General features: G+C 40.8%; 1 protein-coding gene across 3 annotated transcripts in view; it reads right to left on the minus strand.

The window, feature by feature from the left end:
* Positions 1-1,694: 1,694 nt before the first annotated feature.
* The window catches only part of RERG (RAS like estrogen regulated growth inhibitor), a 106,910-nt gene continuing 89,325 nt past the window's right edge, over positions 1,695-19,279 (minus strand). For all 3 annotated transcript variants that reach the window (XM_042838061.1, XM_042838062.1, XM_042838059.1), the window contains exons 4-5: positions 7,664-7,737; positions 1,695-6,105 (exon numbers count right to left, since the gene is read on the minus strand). In XM_042838061.1, coding sequence (XP_042693995.1) covers positions 5,698-6,105; positions 7,664-7,737 — 482 coding nt within the window. In that variant the 3' untranslated portion in view covers positions 1,695-5,697. The remainder of the gene's footprint in view (positions 6,106-7,663; positions 7,738-19,279) is intronic.

Here is a 19,279-nt window from a genome sequence, read left to right on the forward strand (position 1 = left end):
AGCGATCAGTCCAAAAAAGTCAGAAGATAACTTTCATCCTATTCTTTGATTTATTAAATGTCTGTCAGCAGTGTGAACTTACGTCTGAATTTCCTACCTTTGTACAGTGGGCTAGAAATGGAGGTTACATTTTTCAAGCTTAGGAGCCAGGCTGGCTGTGCTTTCTCCATGTGTTGGCCATCAAAGCTGTGAACTGGAGTCCTGACCTATCCGTGGTTTAAGTCCCTAGTGTCACTGAAGTCCTGCCCCAGGAACTTGGACTGTCTCTGGTGTGAGCTGTGCTAATAGCTTTTCTCCTGTGCAAATGTGTTTACAGAAAGCAGGCTGAACAAGCCTCGCAGACCATCATTATCGCCTCCTGGTAAACTCACAAAGGTGACAAGCTGCTGCTCTGTATTGTCACAACCCTCCAGTAATTAGTGCCTTGCGCCTGTAATGGAACCAAAGAGAGTAACATCAGGGTTTCTAAAATGACACTGTTTTCATCATATATTTCATTTTTCAAAGAACATAAAGGCAGATACATCAATCTGCCAAGGAACTCTTTTTAATTAAAGCCTCCATTTTTCTTTTCTTGTCAAGATATGCAAATAGTTTGAGTCATTAAAACAACGATAAAAGAAATCCGAAGCACTGTTTATCTATAGCCATTGTGACTGCATTTACTTTGCATTACTTTAACTGAAGCAAGTTACAGTGCAGCTTGACATAACTCAGAGCTGCTTTGCAATGCTGTTGAGGCAAAGAGTGGAAAAACGCTTTACCTAGCTTGGGGAGTCCACCTCAATGCATAGATCCTGCATCTGGATATCACATACTGCTCTGTCGGTGGTGGCATGCTTACACACTTGCTGCCATTCACCTACTCAATATTTAGCTTTGGATTACTTCATTGGCCCAGATTTGGAGGAAAACAAGGAAGTGATTGCTGCTAGTTCTCCATAGCTGTGATGAGGCTTGGCTACTGTACCTTATGCAAGGTACTTACAACGTACCTTCTCTTCAGAATAAGGAGACTGTGTTTGTCCTTGGAAAATGAGCATAGCTGTTGGCAGGTGTTTGGCTGCAACCAAATCCGTGGCAATTATCTCCTAGACCTCTCATTCTGGGATTTTACCTGAGAAGCTTGGGATAAAGACCCATCTTATTTTAGTAAGCATGAGTGTGAAAAAGGGTTTCCAGCGTGCTTCAATGAGGTCATTTAATAACCGTGGCACTGTACCACTTTTGATCAGCTTTGAATTGGTAACCATAAAATGGCTTGGGTTAGAAGGGACCTTAAATATCATTCATTTCCGAGCCCCTGCCATGGGCAGGGCTGCCACCAGCGAGCTCAGACTGCCCTGGACCCCATCCAACCTGGCCTTGAATGCCTCCAGTGATGGAGCATCCACTGCTTCTCTGGGCTGTGTTTCACTGTAGATTCTGTTTGACCTCTTGATTTTAGGCTTAGAAGCCAAATAAGATCAAATAAACTGATCCAAATGCTGAGGTGCTTGTTCAGACAAAATTCATTGCTTGTTTTCTAAGATAAAGCGTAAAAACCCTGACTCAGGAATTCTGGAACTGATCATTTAAAAGCTATATGACAGTGTTTTGGAGATAACTAACAGAAAACGAATGCAAAAGAGTTCAGTACGGACAGCACATTTTTTTTTATTATTTTTTTCTTATATATTATCTACAAGCACAAGCTTTCATATTTTTAATGTAAAAATGCATACAGATCATTATATATATAAAAATCAACTAGCCTTGTAGCAAACTGCCAGATGCAACCATCCCCAGGTTTGGGGACAACGTGTCTGGATCCAGGTGCAAATTCAATGGCTGACCCTCACTTCCATCCTTGGTTGCACCGAACCCCCAGATATGAAGATTCTCAAAGTTCTAGGGAAGTCTTGGTTCCTGATCCAGGTCTCACAGCATGGGCATGACTAACTCTTCATCAATTGAAGATAAATATTTAAAAACTTCATAAATGACAATCAACTTGTTGCAGGTAACAAGTGTCCATTTCACCTTTCCTCCCCCTTTTAGTTTTTCTTCCTTCCTGTCCTCCCTCTGCCGAAATGGAAAGAGCAGAGGAGAAGAACCGATTGTTAGCGTTGTCTATGTAAATAGCAGCATTAGAAACAGAATTTAAGCTGTTGATATCTGCTGCAAAATGGCTACTGAATGCAAATTCATGTTGTATTTGGTCTTTCCAGTGCTTGCGTAAGCTGGGGCTTAATTTGCACGCTGTAGAAATACGACACATTTATAGCATAGCCAATATTATATTGCTACATTGTGAGGAACAGTAGATCAAATTGCATTTAATACTATGTCGTATGTATCAATAGATTATCATAGACTCTACTATAATTGGCTTGTCAAGCAGCCTATTACACAGAGGGGGAAAAAAAAAAAGAGCAATTAAGTAAAGAAATTCGTATTTGTGTGGGAGGAAAGGTCATAAAATAGCAGCCTCCTTTCTGACTGAATGTTTATCATGTTCGGCAGTTTCCAAATTCAGTCTTTGCAAAGAAATGTTACTATTTTTATTAGAGGTTCTTTATGTAACAAATAATGTTTGCACAGTGGAATATTTTCTTTCATGGAGATTTTATAACTTCCCCATAACACTACATATATATAATTCACTGGGATTCTTTTGGAAAGTATTATGGCCATACCTTAGGCTTTCAACTCTCTTAATACAAATATGATTTCTTTATTTTTTCTTGTAATTCATGTATTAATGTTTTTATATTTTAAATGCTGCTCTACTCTGAAATCTAAGACAAGATTTCAGAGAAAAGAGCTGTTGATGTTGTCTTAGAGAGGGATAAATCATTGCTTACAATATTAACATGATGACCTTCCTCATCAGCTGCATTCCTATAGGATTGCAGGTAAGGATTTTGTTTGCTGCAGATTCATACAACAGCACTGATGTGAAAGATAACAGACTGATTTAGTGCCTGAACTTGCAAATGCTTACTCTTTCTCATAAAGTTGTAACGTACATGTATGCAAGTTCAGACCTTCAGCTAATGACTGTCAGTGCATTAATTTAACTCTCACATTCGTGTTGATTCTATATTACTAACAGAATTAAAAATTGGCTAAACCTCTCTTCCTCTTTATTTCATTTATTTATTTATTTTACAACAGATAGAGGCATGACCAATAGTTTGGGAACAAATGTGTCAACAGTGATGTGATCTGTTGCCAAAACCACCTGTCCAGAAGCACACAGTCATTTTGATTGCAGAGTGTGTAGCTGATGTATGGCAACGTGCCTGAATATGAGAACCAAAACAGAAATATTGATTCTGAAAGACTGGAATGAATTTTCACTATCTACAATGGGAAACAGAGGAAATAAACAACAGCAAAAATACATTTGAATGTGATTTTCATTTATGCAAACTTTTTTTTTTTTTTTTTTAAGTTACTTTGGTAAGTATCTTTAAGCCAGTGCTTTGAGCATTCCGTACTTGGGACATTTCTCTGTCCATGGGAATATAGACTTGGTTCTCCAGCCAACGTTCCAACAGATGTTCCATCATTTATACGGCTACCTACAACTGCATAAAGTGCTGTCCTACCAGATATCCTCACTCTTGTACATCTATAGCAAATTGGATTTGATAGCCTTTTGGTGTTATTTTCTCACAAAGGCGAATAACCATATGAAGTGCAAAGCAGTGGAGAATGAAGTTGTAAGCAGTTGCTATAAGAGGGCTATTCTTCAGAATAAAGTACTGCTAATAATCTCGTTTGTCAACCTACCCTTTGGCTGTGGTTCTACATGATGTCACTTTGAGCAGCACACAAAGATGTCTAAAGGGATGCAACATCGTTGGTGAGGCAAGCACTGTCTGAAAGTCTTCCAGTGCTAGTTCCTGTATCTCTTCTTCTAGAAGACTTCACTACTACAGTTAAGACAAGTAGACAGGGGAAAACTTGATAGCTCGCTTCAGTGTGAGACATGAGGGAAGAACAGGAGAAAAAAACTGAATGCCTTTTATCCCAGGAAACAAAAATATGATAAACCGCACTTTCTCTTGAAAATGCCAGATAGAACCACAAAAAAACTGCTGGTTTAAACCACAGATGCTTCAAGCAACATCTGGAAGTTAAACAACTGGAAATTATGGCCTTTTGATATGGTGAAGGCCATTCACAACTGATTCACGAGGGCTGCTCTAATAGTAATACCACTTACTCTATTATGTTGGCCACAATGTCAGAGGTGGTATGGCAGTAGTGGCTGAACCTTCCCACCAATATTCTGTTACATTTTGTTGCCGTGTGACAGATGGGAGCAGAGGGGCAGTCTTAAAGAATGGCATCTGACATGCAAGTGTGTATGAGGCAACGGTGTGTCACTGAATTCCTTCACGTGGAAAAAATGGCACCAACTGACATTCATGGACACTTGCTGAATGTTTCTGGAGACCAAACAGTGTATGTCAGCACAATGACGCGGTGGGTGGTGCATTTGTGCAGTGGTGACAGTGACATGAAAGACAAGCCATGTTCCAGATGGCTATGCACAGCTGTCACACCATGAAATGAAGAGTGTCCCTATCAACTCATCTGCATAAATCAGCTGATGGTGGTAACTGTGTTGAAAAGTAGTGTTATGTAGCTGAGAATTTTCTCTATGAAATAGTGCTATTGTGCTTTTTGTAGTTTTTGTCACTTTACATGGAAAAAAAAATAGGAGGCGATACTTTCAGAGCAGCCTACATACATTCGGGCTCAGAATTTAAACATTTGACTTCCTATGGTTTGAATTTTTCTTCAGTGGAAGATAGAGCAAGGGAAACTACTTGAATTGAAATAAATCCAAAACAGAATTGTAAACAAAAGCTAAAAACTACCCATAATGAAATCAACAGAAATGTGGTTATCCTTAAAGTTCAGTCTCCTGATGCATACGCTCCCATTTCCCCAAGTACAGAACTGTACTTCAAGGAGGAAACGCTGAAATGCCACTGGACTAGCTGATTATTTCTTGATGAATTCTGTAGTTTTAGAGGATCTCAAAAAGCAGCTGAACTTTAGCTCCATTGAAATGTTTGTCTTGCTAGCTAAACATTCCATGAGAAAGACCTTTACTGTACTTTTTGCATAACTCGCTAAGAACATCAGCACTCATAGATCTGACAAAATGACAACAAGGAAGGACTGTTTGGAGTAAAAGCACACAATGCGCCAATTTAGAGCTGGTGAAAGGTGTCAGATGAACCTTCTGGTGCAACACAGCAGCCTCAGTCCTTGAGATTACCAGTTGTGATGGTTGTTGCTGGACTGAAGACTGAGTTACTCTCCAAGTAAGTGGCTACTGAGCAGTTGGCTGGCTGGGAATGATGTTTAGGCACTACTGACTTGCAGGGGATTGGAGCCAGCCTTGTAGAAGCAGAAAATACTCTGTGAGTGCCAACCCCCACAATCATTTAGTCCTTTGGAGTTTGTTTGTTTGTTTTTTTTTCCACGTTAGCCCAAAGCAGTGTGGCTATAATACATTTTGAAACAGGAAGAAGTCTGATTCCATGCTACTCAAAAAGTTGTGTGGTTTCAGTTTTCTATTTTTTTAATAGCAAAGCTTTGACCATTTTTTATTAAATGTGCTCTGCCTGCCTTGTCCCTACCACAAGCTAATATGCTCTATAATGCTTTTCTGGCTTAGTACAGATCTTTTTAGCTGCTGATTTTGGTAAGCATCTTATTAATAGCCTGCTTGACGTGCGTGGTGGAGCTTCGTCTCCGAGTCTTGCCCTGGACCATCTTTCGACGCCGTACCTCACGACAGAGCTCATAGAAGGCCTCCATAATGTTTCCCTCTCCTGTGCAAGCAGAGCACTCGTAAAAAGCACATGCTAGTTCTGTGGCCAGCTTTTCACCTTCCTCTGTGCTGACCTGCCTGGAGTGATCCAAGTCTGCTTTGTTCCCCACCAGGATCAGAGTGACATTTTTGGGTTTTTTAACTTCATCCAACAAGTTCTTGAGTGGTAGAACTTCCTCAAAGCTGCCTCTGTCCGTGATGTCATAGACCAGGACGAAGCCTTCACCCCATCGCACGTGTCCTTCTTTCTGAATAGCATCCTCCTGTTTCAAAAAGACAGATACCAGCTTTAGGAACATGATTTTTGAAAAAGACACAAGGTCTTCATTCAGACAGAGACTGCTTTTCCAGTGCCTGGAAAGCCACATACATCTGCCTGATTCTGTACTCTACACACATTGTTCTCTTTATTGTGTGGCATAGGACAATGTGGTGGTTAAACTGCACCACAACTGCTCTTCTCCAGTCCTCAATGGGGTATGTGGAGAAAATGTGATGAAAAAGGGCTTAAGGACTGAGATAAGGACAAGGAGATTGCTCACTCATTTCTATCATGGACAGAAAAGATTCAGTATAGGGAGATTAATATAACTTACTGCCTATTACTAACAGACTAAAGCAATGAGAATTCACAGCAAATTAAAACCACCATCCCCCTATCCACCCTCTTCTACTTCCTCCCCATGTGCAACAGCAGGGAATGTAGAGAGTCCATCTCTGCCTTTCCTTCACAGTTGCTCTCTGCCCATGCTCCATGTGGGGTCCCTTCCATGGGATGCTATCCTTCCTGAACAGATCCTGCCTGGGTTTCCCATAGACTGCAACTCACTAAGCTCTGCTCCAACACAGCTCTGTAACCATGGGGCCCATTCTTTAGCAGCACACTGCTCAATCACAGGGCCCCACAGGTGGCGTCTCCACAGACCTCCTGCTCCACCATGCTCTCCATGCGCTGCAGGGAACTTCTGCTACATGGTTGGAGCACCTCCTGCCCTCCTTCTGCACTTGTGGCTGCAGGGCTGCTTCTCTCTCATTTCTCACTCTCTTTCCCAGTTGCTGTATTTTAGTGTTTTAACCCTTAAATCTCTTGCAAAGCACACCCAGTGTTGCTTATAGCTTAGCTCTGGCAACGGAGGATCCCTCTTGGAACAGCTGGGGCTGGCTCTGACATGATCAGGGGGCCCTGCTCACAGAGGCTATTCCTGCAGCCCCCCTTCTAACAAAACCTTGTCAAGTAAGTCCAACATAGAGACCTACTCTGACAAGCCATCACGGGCTGTCTATCATGGGCAGACTGGTAGCAGGCAACCAGAACAGGGTCTCTGCTGAACGATACCCAGCACACAAAATGCATAGGAATGTGCAGCTTGAATGCCTGTCATGTTTTGAAAAAAAGGGGTTCCTTGCTATGACAAAACCGTTCTACAGTTTGTTGAGAATCATTGGTAGAAGCTATTGAGCTTCATCACTTGACTGAAGAAACAGATTATGGCTTTCTGAATAGTAATAACACATTATATGGTTGGCCCTCAGTCAAGGAATGAAGCAGAAATAATTTTAATCCCAGTGTAAACCCTGACTTTGTTCTTCTAGCGTTTGAAAACTGTAAGCAGGGTCCCTTGCAGAACAGTCTGGAATATAGAACACTTGGTCTGGCAGCAGGCTTGTGATGGGGGGAGGAGGGAGAGCTGTGTTCAGAAACAAATCTCAGTCCCTGGGAGTGGAGCACATTTGCCACCCACCACACTGCCTCCACCGCAGTCCCTTCCCTACTGCCTGTCTGAGCCAAGGCACTGGATGTTGGTACACGCACTCACGCACCTGACCAGCTGTATCTAGTATCTCCATGGAAACCACTTCATCATCAATGGTAGCTTGGTGACGATACGTAGACTCTAAAATAAGAACACATTTTGTGAAATGTATTAAAAAAGAGTAATTTTTTTTCTATCTTCTTTATGGTTACCCCAGACATACGTGACACATGACTTTGCTAGATTTTATTTGTTGGAGGTGTTCCAGCTAGTCTGGAGCACATTCAAATCTTCCTTTCTACATCTGTGACTCCATTCTCTCCCTCCATATCTTTCTTTCCAATTTCTTATACTTATGGAAGGCTATACCTGTGAACACTACACTCTACCCCCAAGAAAAGGACTGAGTCTCCTGCAGCAAAGAGCTTTGCAAGACTGCAGGCAGTTTTTCTTGTTTGCTCAAATGAAGGCTGCCACTTCTAAAACACAAATTCTGCTACTCTGGATGTATCCGGCTCAAAAGCCTGTCACTGTGGAGCCTGAAGTCTGACAAGACCAAAACCAGCATGCTTGTAGATTAGGGATAAAACTGCTGTACTCAGGCCTTACACAATGATAAAACGACAGAAGAGTTAGGTATTTTAGGAATGTCTCCTTGAAACATACTGAAATCATCACATTCCCCGCTTATAGCAAGGGCTCAAGCAGTAATTTCCCCTTATGTGATTTATAAGAATAGCCAGTGGCATTAAGCATTCACACTATCTAAAGGAAAAAAGGAACCTATTTACTTTGTCCCAGGTTCTGGAACGGCATAACAAATCAGAAACCTCATGACAAAAGAGCTTGTTTTATCTTAATGAGCTGATAAGTTAAATTTGATAGTGTCTGACTCAAAATCTGGAAACTCATCTATGCTAACATTGAGATTTATTACTGTTGCTGGCTCACAGATGTCCTATATCAAAAGGCAAACATGTATGTTGTGAAACTGTGGCTCATTACTATGAATGCTTTGTGTTGTCAGAGACACGGTGCTTTTATTTGGTGTAAATCTCCCCAGAAGGAATGCAGGATATGTTAAAGGAAGGACATTTCTTGAGTTAGAGCTTCTGAAAGGGCTCATGTTTGGTGCATGTCTTTTTTTTTTGTTATATACTTGAATGTATCACCTCTTCATTGTTGAGAATGTTTCAGTGATGTCAGCACTTCAAACACTCTCTTCCCACACCAAAAACTGTCACTTCCCCACCCATACCCCCTGCCCTGTGCCACCTTAATTGCTTTACATAGCACAGCTGCCTCTAATAGGGACAAATGGTCAATTTAATTAGGCAGATGGCAAGCAATCTTGCATAGGGCTTCAGGCAATGAAGGCTCTTGTGGTTTTTTTTTATGTTTTGTTTTTTTTTCTCTTTCTTTTCAAAGCAGAAGCCCCCCACTGCTCTTCATTATTGTAAGGCTGCTGAAGGTGTTGATGTTCTACCTTTGTGATCTTGACATTATTCCTACAGAATAGAGTAAGATATATCTAAGAATCTCAGTATGACTTACCTAAGCACTTCCTGCAAGAGAATGCAGCCAAGCAAAAGCTTTGCTTTGATGCAGAAGACAGAGGGATGCTGCTTTAGAAAACTAGTTAATTGGAGAAAATGCCCAGTGCTAATTCGGGACTCTGTGTGCAGTACTCCCTATTCATGGCCATGTGTCCAGTTCTGGGCTCCCTAGTTCAACAGTGACAGGGAAAGAAGGAGTCCAGTGGAGAGTCAGCAAGATGAGAAAAGGCCTGGAGCATCTCCCGTATGAGGAAAGGCTGAGTAACCTGGATCTGTTCAGCCTGGGCAAAAGAAGACTGAGGGGAGATCTGATTAATGTTTGTAAATATCTAAAGAGAGGTGGGACATGAATGCATGGGGCCAGGCTCTTCTCGGTGGTGTGTACCAATAGGACAAGGAGCAATGACCTAAAACTTGAACACAGGAAATTCCAGATAAACATGTGAAAGAATTTTCTTATGGTAAGGTTGATACAGCACTGGAAGAGGCTGCCCAGAGAGGTTGTGGAGTCTCCTTTGATGGAGATATTCAAGACCTGTCTGAACACCTACCTGCGCAACCTATTGTAAAGGGACCTGCTTTGGCAGGGGGGTTGGACTCAGTGATCTCTTGAGGTCCCTTCCAACCTCTGCAATTCTGTAATTCTGCGATTTAGCATCTTAGATTTCATTTCCTAGGTAGAGAGTGGTATGAAAAGATTTTTCAAGGGAGTAATGTGATATTAGCTCTTCACTCATGTAGGTCTTGCAGCCTAAATGCCTTCAATCAGCTGGCCCTGCTTGACCAATTGCTGTTAAGAATTGGTCCACACAAGTCCCAAAAAAATATATCCACCCATGTTTCCAGCAAATCTGTGAAATGATCTTCTTAGGAAGCAGAATGTGGTAGCTCATACGGATCTTCTGCACGAAACTGCAGAATGAATCTCAAGGAGCAGACTTCTGCCTGCTTCAGAAAAGAAGTGTGATTCTTAAGAGAGATTTGAATTCTTGAAACAGTACTTTGCCAGTGTTTCATGTTGCACATTTAACTCCCTTTATCTGTCTTCTTTAGGGTGGAATTTAATTCTGGCTCAGTAGCATTGATTGGGGTCAGATTAGTGTAAATACAACTTAGTAGAAGTGAGTCTGTTCCCCTGCTTTGGAATGTGCAGTAGCTGGGGTGCTTTTTAGTGAGGAGTGTAAAACAGCTGGATCTTTAAAGCATTTTTGGTGTAATAGCAGACATGGCTTTTCCTTCAAGGGAACAGAAACATCCAAAGAATCTGGTCAGATGTTATGAGCCCTGAAGTTGTGATTTCCAATCTGTTCACACTGAGCACCCTAAAGCCTTAAGATCCCATGATGCTTTACAAATAAGTGGCCTTGCTTTGGGTTTTATTGATGTTATTTTCTCTGTGCTACCCTTTATTTTGAGACACACAGCTCGAGAGAAAGATGACTTGAGATTCTCTAACTGAAATCATCTGCAATACAAGCATCTGTGTCTCACCTAAGTACTGTGACCCCTGTTGGAGTGGATGAAGTAAAATACATGCTGGATGTAGGTTGTCTGATCTCTTTCCTGGGATGAATCATACCTCAGAAGCACTTACAAGTCTAAAATTGGTCAGACGAATCCAGGCTGTAAATATCTTATCCTTGCATTATCGTGTTCAAGTAGGAAGAGTAAAGCGTATAGCATTGTGCCAGCAGTCTTTGTGATAAAGGCTCCCAAGACGATACCAGGCAATTTTCTGAGCTCCAAAATATCATTTACACCAGGTGATGCCTATATTTTATATTTATAGTTATATGGCTGATATCCCACTGATAGAGAATAAACCTCAGAGCCAATTTCACTCTGTGTTTTAGAGCATGATATGTGTGTAGACTGTCAGAACTGCTAATCTCAAAGCAGAAGTAGACAGCTGATGCTGATGGAGTAATGGAATACTAGACGACAGCACTATGGAAATGACAGTAGTCATATTCAGTTCCGCTTTGTTATAAGCAAGCCTGACCTGTTCTTGTTAGTTTGGGGGTCTTCTATGTTTCTGTTCATATTCCCAATAACTAAAGAGCTTGCTATTGTGTGGCTCTGGAAGCTGATGTCAACTTACAAGGTCCTCTTTTGCTTACAAAACTGCAATCTCCCAGTGCTTTTGCTGTACAAAGAACTGGTTCTCATAGTTACTTTGTTTAAAAATTAAAGCTCATTCCAGGAATATGTAGGTCTGTTGAAAGGCTTGAGAAACATGACTGTTGCAACTGGCTTGTTTTTCAATACGTAATATATTGCCTCATTAATTCATTAATAGGGATCATTTTTTAAAAATTCTGCAGCTGTGGAAATAGCTTTGGAAACCTGATCTAGCTGCAGGTGTCCCTGTTGGTGTGTCACAAATCTTACTCTTCTCAGCAATCTTATTGTGCAAATGCAGAAAATACTAAAATTGCATAGACAGGCTCTAAGCCTATACTATGCAGACTGTCTGAGGATTCAGTCACAGCTTGATCACAACCTTGTGTGATGCTTATTGTGACATTCAATTGCATTTAGGCCTTTAAGTACTAAGTAGTCATTTATCAAACATGCTTGTCCAGTGCAACCTAGATCTATAGAATACATTTGTTCCAAAAGATTATGTTTTTTACAGGAAAAAGTCTAAGAAATAATTGCTAGGTCTTAGTCTGTAAGTCTAAGTCTAAGGTATGCATCCCAGAGCTCTGAGAGAACTAGCTGATGTAGCTGCCAAGCCACCCTCAGTGATATTTGGAAAGCCATGGTGGTCAAATGAAGTCCCTGGAAACTGGAGAAAAGGCAACATCATACCCATTTTTAAGAAGGGTAAGAAGGACAGTCCAGGAAATTGCTGACCTGTCAGCCTCACCTCTGTGCTGGGTCAGATGCTCCTGGAAGCTATGCTAAGGCATATAGAAGAGGTGATACAGGATAACTAGCACAGCTTCACTAAGTGCAGCTCCTGCCTGACAAACCTTGTGGCCTCCTATGATGATGTAACTGTGTCAATGGACAAGGGAAGAGCTATTGATGTCATCTGTCTGGACTTCAGTAAGGCCTTTGACATGGCCTCCATAATGCTCTTGTCTCCAAATTGGAATAATATGGATTTGATAAGTGGAATGTTCAAAGGATGAGGAACTGTTTGCATGATTGTATCCAGAGAATGGTGGTCAATGGCTCAGTGTCCAGATGGAGATCAGTGATGGGTGGTGTCCCTCAGATTTCAATACTGGGACAAATGCTTTCATCAGTGACACTAACAGTGGGATTGAGTGCAACCTCTGCAAGTTTGCAAATGATATCAAGCTGTGTGGTGCGGCCAGTACACCCGAAGGATGGGATGACATTCAGAGAAACCTGGATAGGCTTGAGCAGTGTGGGCCCAGGTGAGCGTTGTGAGAATCAACAAATCCAACTGCAAGATTTGGCATCAAAAGAAGTTAGGTGACTAAAGGATAGAGCACAGCTCTTCTGTAAAGGACTAAGAGGTACTGGCAGATGGCAAGTTGTACATGAGTAAGCAATGCTCCCTCGTGGCCCAGAAAGCCAACAGTATCCTGGGTTGTAACAAAAGCAGCACATCCAGCAGGATGAGGGAGGCCCCTTTACTCTGCTCTGGTGAGAGACTTTATCTAGGGTGGCATGTCCAGAGGTGGAGTCCTTCAGTACAGGGGAGATGTGGACCTGTTTGAGTATGTCCAGAGGTGAGCCACAGAAATGATGCAAGGAATGGAACAACTCTCCTATGTGGACAGGCTGAGAGAGCTGGAGCTGTTTAACCTGGAGGGAAGGAAGTGGGGAGACCGGAAAGTGGCCTTTCAATATCTAAAGCAGGGCTGTGAGAAAGAAGAGGACAGACTCTTCAGCAGGGTCTGTTGTGACAGGACAAGGAGAAATAATTTCAAACTAAAAAAGGAGAGATTTAGATTGCATAAAAAAAGAAGTTTTCAGCAGTAAGGGTAATGGCTTTATTGTAAAACTAAGGAGCAGGCTGCACAGAGAGGTGATGGATGCCCCATTCCTACAGACACTCAAGGTCAGGCTGGACAGGGCTCTGAGAAGTCTGTTCTAGCTGTGGGTGTCCCTGTTCATTGCAGGGGAGTTAGATTAGATGACCTCTAAAGGTCCCATCCAACTCAAACAATTCTGTATTTGCAGGAATTTAAGGATTTCTTTTCAATACTTGCTTGCTTTGAACAGGCAATGCATAACATGAGCATGCTATCAGCTCTGGAAGCAAATATTTGCATTGCAAGGTTTTATTGCTTTTAGGAAAAAAAAAACTTGCAGTAGGAGTAGGTTCAGTTAAGATGAAACAGTGACATATGCTATTTTACATGCAAATTTAAAGAACAGCTTGTTGGTTTTGTTTTGTTTGCTTGCTTCTAAGTACAGAGAGACATGGGCTTTGTTTCCATTCAGAATTCTAGTTCACTTTTGTCAAGAAAGGTTAATAAAACAAGTACATAGAAAAAATACTGTAAAAAAAAATTTTGGTCTCCATCCTGGTGGCTTTCAGCCAGTTGGATCTGAGAACTGCAAGAGACCTAGAAAAATCTTTTTTGTTAAAATAATTATAGCTGAGTTTCCAGACCAAAAAGCTGTAGCTAATAGGTATGATCTTCTAAGTTATGTTAAAAATGTTGATTTATGGTGATGCAGAAGTATGTTCAAAAGACTAAAATTTCCCATAATTATTTCTGATTACATGATACAAGTTCCTGTTTGTTGTTTTTTTAAAAAATAAACTCCCTGATCATTTAGACATCTGTGATCCTTGGCATCCATCAGTAAGGCATCTGTCTCTATCATATTTTAAAAAAATACATGATTTGATAGCCATTGGAAAAACAGTTTACTTCCATTACTAATTGTGGTGCTGTTTGAGGACGCTCTCCAGAGCCTTGCCTCAGTCCGCCTTTGAGAAACTCTTCTGCCTTTCCTTGTTGCTTTAGGAACTTCGTGCCTTTTATAATGCCCTTGTAACTTGAATGGGTCCTTTCTCTGGTCAAGTCTCTTCGTCTCTCCTGCCTTCTTCTCCACCCTAGCTTTCCCTGAAACTCAGTTGAACGTATTTTTCTTGCTTGCATTTTGTTACTTTCTCCATTTGTTATTTACCTTGTAGGAGGGCTTTTATTCTGCAGCCATCAGTGATTTTACAGTAACCAGAACTCTGACCGTGTGTACTTAGAACATATCCACTGCTGTGTACCTCCACATGTCTCATTATTAATAGATACTACAAAACTCTTAATAAGCATAGTTGGGCATTTACTATTTACCAAAAAATTGTCAAATTATATGCAATCTGTTTTTTTACTATCTTTATCACGTGTAAAAGCAGTAGAAAGTTACAGAAAGAAAGCCATTCACATGGCTCTGACAGCACTGATAGTTGGGCTTGCACTTGTCAATGTTTTATGTGTTTTGGCACACGTAGCCCCAAGACTTGACACATACACAAGCAGAAGTTGCAGAAGCGTATACCGTTCCTGTGATGTGCTTTATATGTATCATTATCATGCAACATTAATACACTCATGTCAAAGCACAATTTTAAACCAGGATGTGTATATGAAAGAAGGCTTTTTTTGCAGTGATGTTTAATTTGATTCTAGGGCCTCTACCCTATACCCACATGCATTCTATCACTGTCAATGCTGCTTTTGGAATTGATATGTTGACACGCAACGGAGTTTCTTTTTGAATTCCACTTTGGCTTTTTTGGCTCCTTTCTATGAAGCTACATTTGCTGTTATCAGAGATGTGACTGCAGTACAGCAAGCTTTCCCAAACTAGCCAGATTAGAGCTAAGCACGGAGCTAAGCACATATGGCAGTCACTGCAGCCACTAGGAGTCCTTGTTTGTCAAGCTGCTTTTACTTGCTGCTTTCAGTCCAAGACAAAGCTCTCCATCTTGTAGATTTTGCTAAAATAAGAATTGGGCTGAGGGTAAAACCCCTATCAAACCCCCTGCAGACACACAGGAAGATCCGGCATCTTCTCTGGGTGCCCAGCAGGCACATGTGTCTGTATGAGCCAGAATGTGGCTACCCATACTCCACGCAGATGTTTGAAGACATCAGGGTACACTGGATGAATAAAGAGGACACAAGATGACACTCTGTGAAACAAGAGAGCATGTGCTAAGACAGAAGCTACTGCAGAATGAAATAGGGAGAACAAATTCAAAACAAATGAGCCTCCGGTAGGTTTGCTGCTCAGTAAACACTTTGGATTTATCATGTTTACTTTTTTGGGAAGCAAAATAAATTGGTAATGTACACACAGCCACATTAAACTATGAAGTTCTCATTGTGAAAGGATCTATATTGATTATCAAAATTTGGTATCCAGGTAGAGCAGGGGGGATATATAAAACTAGCCTACAAAGAACTCTTATTTATTGCCTTAATAGTATTTTCAGTAAATAACATTTTGCCTCAAAACAGAAAGCCTAGAATAGTTTTCTTGAACACAAATATGTGTCTGTCGTACTGTGCTGCATTTAACTTTCTCCTTGGTGCTAAGACTGGGCTTCTTTTGAAGAGAATAGTGTTACTGTTCCTTTCCTATAGGTCCCATCCTTGCTCACTTTTTGCTGAGACAGGCAGAGAAAATGTGCACAAGTACTTGGGAACTGGATTCATTAAGGCAAGTAAGAGCAAAACCAACAAAACTGAGGCAGCACTAACTAGTAGGGAGCAAACTTCAAGACCTCAGCTGTTTTTCTAATTGTCTGATTCAACTTTCCCACCAACACCAAGCAGAGAGTTCCTGGTGGGAATTATGCCTGTCTAAGTCTAAATAAACCATTTCTGGATGGATTCTTTTGACTGTGGCAAAAAGTCTTTCAGCAAAGCTCTGTGCATTTCACCTTATTTCTGCCAATATAAATGAAAACTAACCGGTGAGCCTCTTCTCACACCTAAAACAAGCAAAATAAATCCTTTGCTCCTGAAGGTCCAGAAGCGAGCACTGGAAACTTCTTCTCATCTGGAGAACATTTTGGAATATGATGAACAAGAAAATTGGGGGCAAGATATCTTGCAGCTGTAGCTGCAACAAGAAGTGCCATTTCCATTCCTGATTTTACTGCATGCGCAGCAACAGTGAAAATACAGTATATATATATATATATATGTTTTACTGGCATCAGGAATATCTTCATCTTGAGACCCATATGAAAGAAAACAAACCACATTTTTGGGTAACTGCTTCCCATGTTACTTTAAACATCTTCCTCTGCTGCTCTCAATTACACTTTCATCATTTCAAGTCTTTGAGCATTTTAGAAGCCAATGTCAGGGGTTTAAGGTGCTGTAGGCCATACCAATCCATTTTCTACAGACACCTTAGAGAAATTGGAAGGATTTTCACGTTTTATTTCCACGATACACTCAGTATAAATTCCTACCAGAAAGAAGCATAGTAAAAATGATATAATGTGCATTGAATTTATATCAAGTTAAGTAATATTTCTAATGTACTGAACTGGGGAAAAAAACAAAACTCAGGGAAGACAGGTAGGAAGGCATGATCTGGATTATTATTGGACTGAACCTGTTAAGTACTGAAGCATAAGGAACATGTAATTTTTCAAGAGAAGTTGAAGATGTTATTGGCTTGAGTCTTGCTCGAAAATAAGGCTGTTTTCCAGGGAAGTATTAAACACATACACATTATTTCCTGAAACACAGGCTGGCAGCCATTCCTCCCAGCCTCCAACGGTTGGTTACCATTATGTTTCATTTTGGCTGGAAGCCAGTAATGAACAGCATACATTATTTCTGTCTAAGCACTTGGATAAGGTGTAGTTGTCAACATGGGTGTTCAGATGAAATATGCAGAAGGCAATGTTTTGCAAGATGATGTCCTCCTTCTCTCCCCTCTCTTTATCTTGCTATGGAACATGGGTATTTTCATTAGCATACCGGTGATCTTGTCTATGGCACTCCGTAGACTGCTGGATAGCAGAAGGAGGAAGAGGCTGAGAGAGGGGTGACTTCTCCAGGCTGCTCCCTCTAGGGCTGCTGTTCTGTCAGCCTCTATACCCCATAGCTGAAGGGACCATCAGTTAACGATTTATTAACACTGATGTTAGCATGGGCCTGTTCGTTAAAAAGTTCAGTTTGCTGTCTGGGCAGCTTCTTTCTCTGCTGTGCTGCTGGGAATTACTGACTTTATGGTAGAGGCAGGCAGTAAGCCTTCAGGAGTGGTAAGACAAACTTGCTAAGTGAGCCAAAAGTCATGAAAGCTAGAAATCTGCAGTATACAAAGACATGCATTTCTTCAACTTGCAATCTGCAGCAGTGAAAGCAATCCTGGGGACAAAGACTCTGTATTCAGACTGTATTCCAGCTGCCCAGAGAATGTGTTAGCTGGATAAGCCAGAGTGCAAAGGCATTCCTCGAGAAGTGTCTATGGACCTGAGGATCTGTTTGGAGGACCTCAGCTCTTTTTCATGGCTGGATTGGTATAAAGTCCAGAAATACAGTTTTTGCATCTTTATCTCAATAAACTATTTTTACTGAGGTCTTGACTGCCACAGCTAAGTTCCTTTCTGGTTCTCAACAATTTTGATGGAAGCTAGTTGGGATATATTCACAGTCAGCTCTGTTTATGTGATTTGTATGAATCTATCCTTCTTAGGGCACAGAAAAGAAATTCAGATGCCTGGTCCAGTCTAGAAATACTTGCTGGGGTTATAATGCTAATTACTTTATCATATCTGCAGACTGCCCCTGTGATCTCTGAACATTCCGTTTTGTCACCAGAACCCCCCAGCTACAGATGTTATATAGGCAAAACTGCCCTTTTAAGGTGTTTGTTTGATTTGATTTTTCTTTTTCCTAAACAAAAAAAATCTTTCTTACAACAAGTTTTCCATTGGGAAAAGCCTTCTTGCCAAGGTAAACAATATCTGCACAAAGTGATTTCTGCTGTTACAGCCATGGTTTTAAAAGTTTTAAGTAGCAGCTGGTCAAAGTTCTCCGGTCTGGGATAACTCAGGGCACTAGCAGAAGTATCTCTGTCCCTCTATCTAGAACTTGCAATTTTGTGCAATCCTTTGGCCATCTCATGTTTAGTTGAAGAACAACAGTGTTACCATGGGCCTTTCATAATCAACCTAATAGGAGATAAATGGATACAAATTGCTGTCCCATCTTCTCTGCTTTACTGATTCCTATATATTTCATGTATATTTAATGTTGTCTTCTAGGTTGAACATCAACCCAGTGTCTTTTTTTTTTTCTCTCTCCCAACTTAAAGAGTGAACAAAAACCTGAGCAACTTGAAGAAATCCTGAAATAGTTAAAAGGGAGCACATGCTCTTAACAATGTTACCATTAACCTAGTTACCCTAGCAAAATTATTTTTCTTTAGACATGTGTTTCTATATAGTTACCTTCGCTCCTTCAAAGTAATGAATAGTCTTTGCTCTATCACATTCAAATTAAAGAAACCCTTATATTTTCTGCCTCTTTAGCTTCATAGATGGGCCAGTCTGTCATGCTGTGTGCGGCTGGTTGTCTGCTCAGGGACACTTTTCCTTTCAGAGGATTAGCAAAGTTGTATGAAATATGTGAACAGCTAGAGAAAGACATCTAGGAATAGTGTGAGAAAGCCAACTGAGTTTTAAAAAGGTCAACAAGAATGTTAACTCTTTATTTGCTGTTTTTTCAGCTTAAAATTCAGTCTTTGCAGAAATACTTGGTATTTTTGTGCGCCTTTAACATGAGAGTCTTTAAGGAACCAGTACTTGAAGAGTTAAAAATTTACAATCCTTCTATGAGATGAAGGATTTTACAGGTGAGAAGTAGAAGCAGAGAGACTACAGGAAACGAATTAGTGACAGAATCAAGGAAAGAACTGAGGAATATGTCTCCTGCACTTCCTTGGGGTTTTATTTGTGTGGTTTCCCCCCTTATATGGCAAAAATGGATGCTGCATGTCTTTGCTCCTCGTAACACCTCATTCTCTTATCTGTACATACGTTCTATTGTAGAATAAATGATACAGCTGAGTTCATAATATCCTCTTCCTCTTTCTTTTTCTAATAATTTCTTCTTAGACTTGATTATCCCAAGTTCTGCTTCTAGCTGAGTGAATTGTCCCGA

Source organism: Centrocercus urophasianus, unplaced genomic scaffold, assembly GCF_019232065.1.
Source record: "Centrocercus urophasianus isolate 14NV4802_14NV808 unplaced genomic scaffold, USGS_Curo_1.0 seq_73, whole genome shotgun sequence".
NCBI lineage: Eukaryota > Metazoa > Chordata > Aves > Galliformes > Phasianidae > Centrocercus > Centrocercus urophasianus.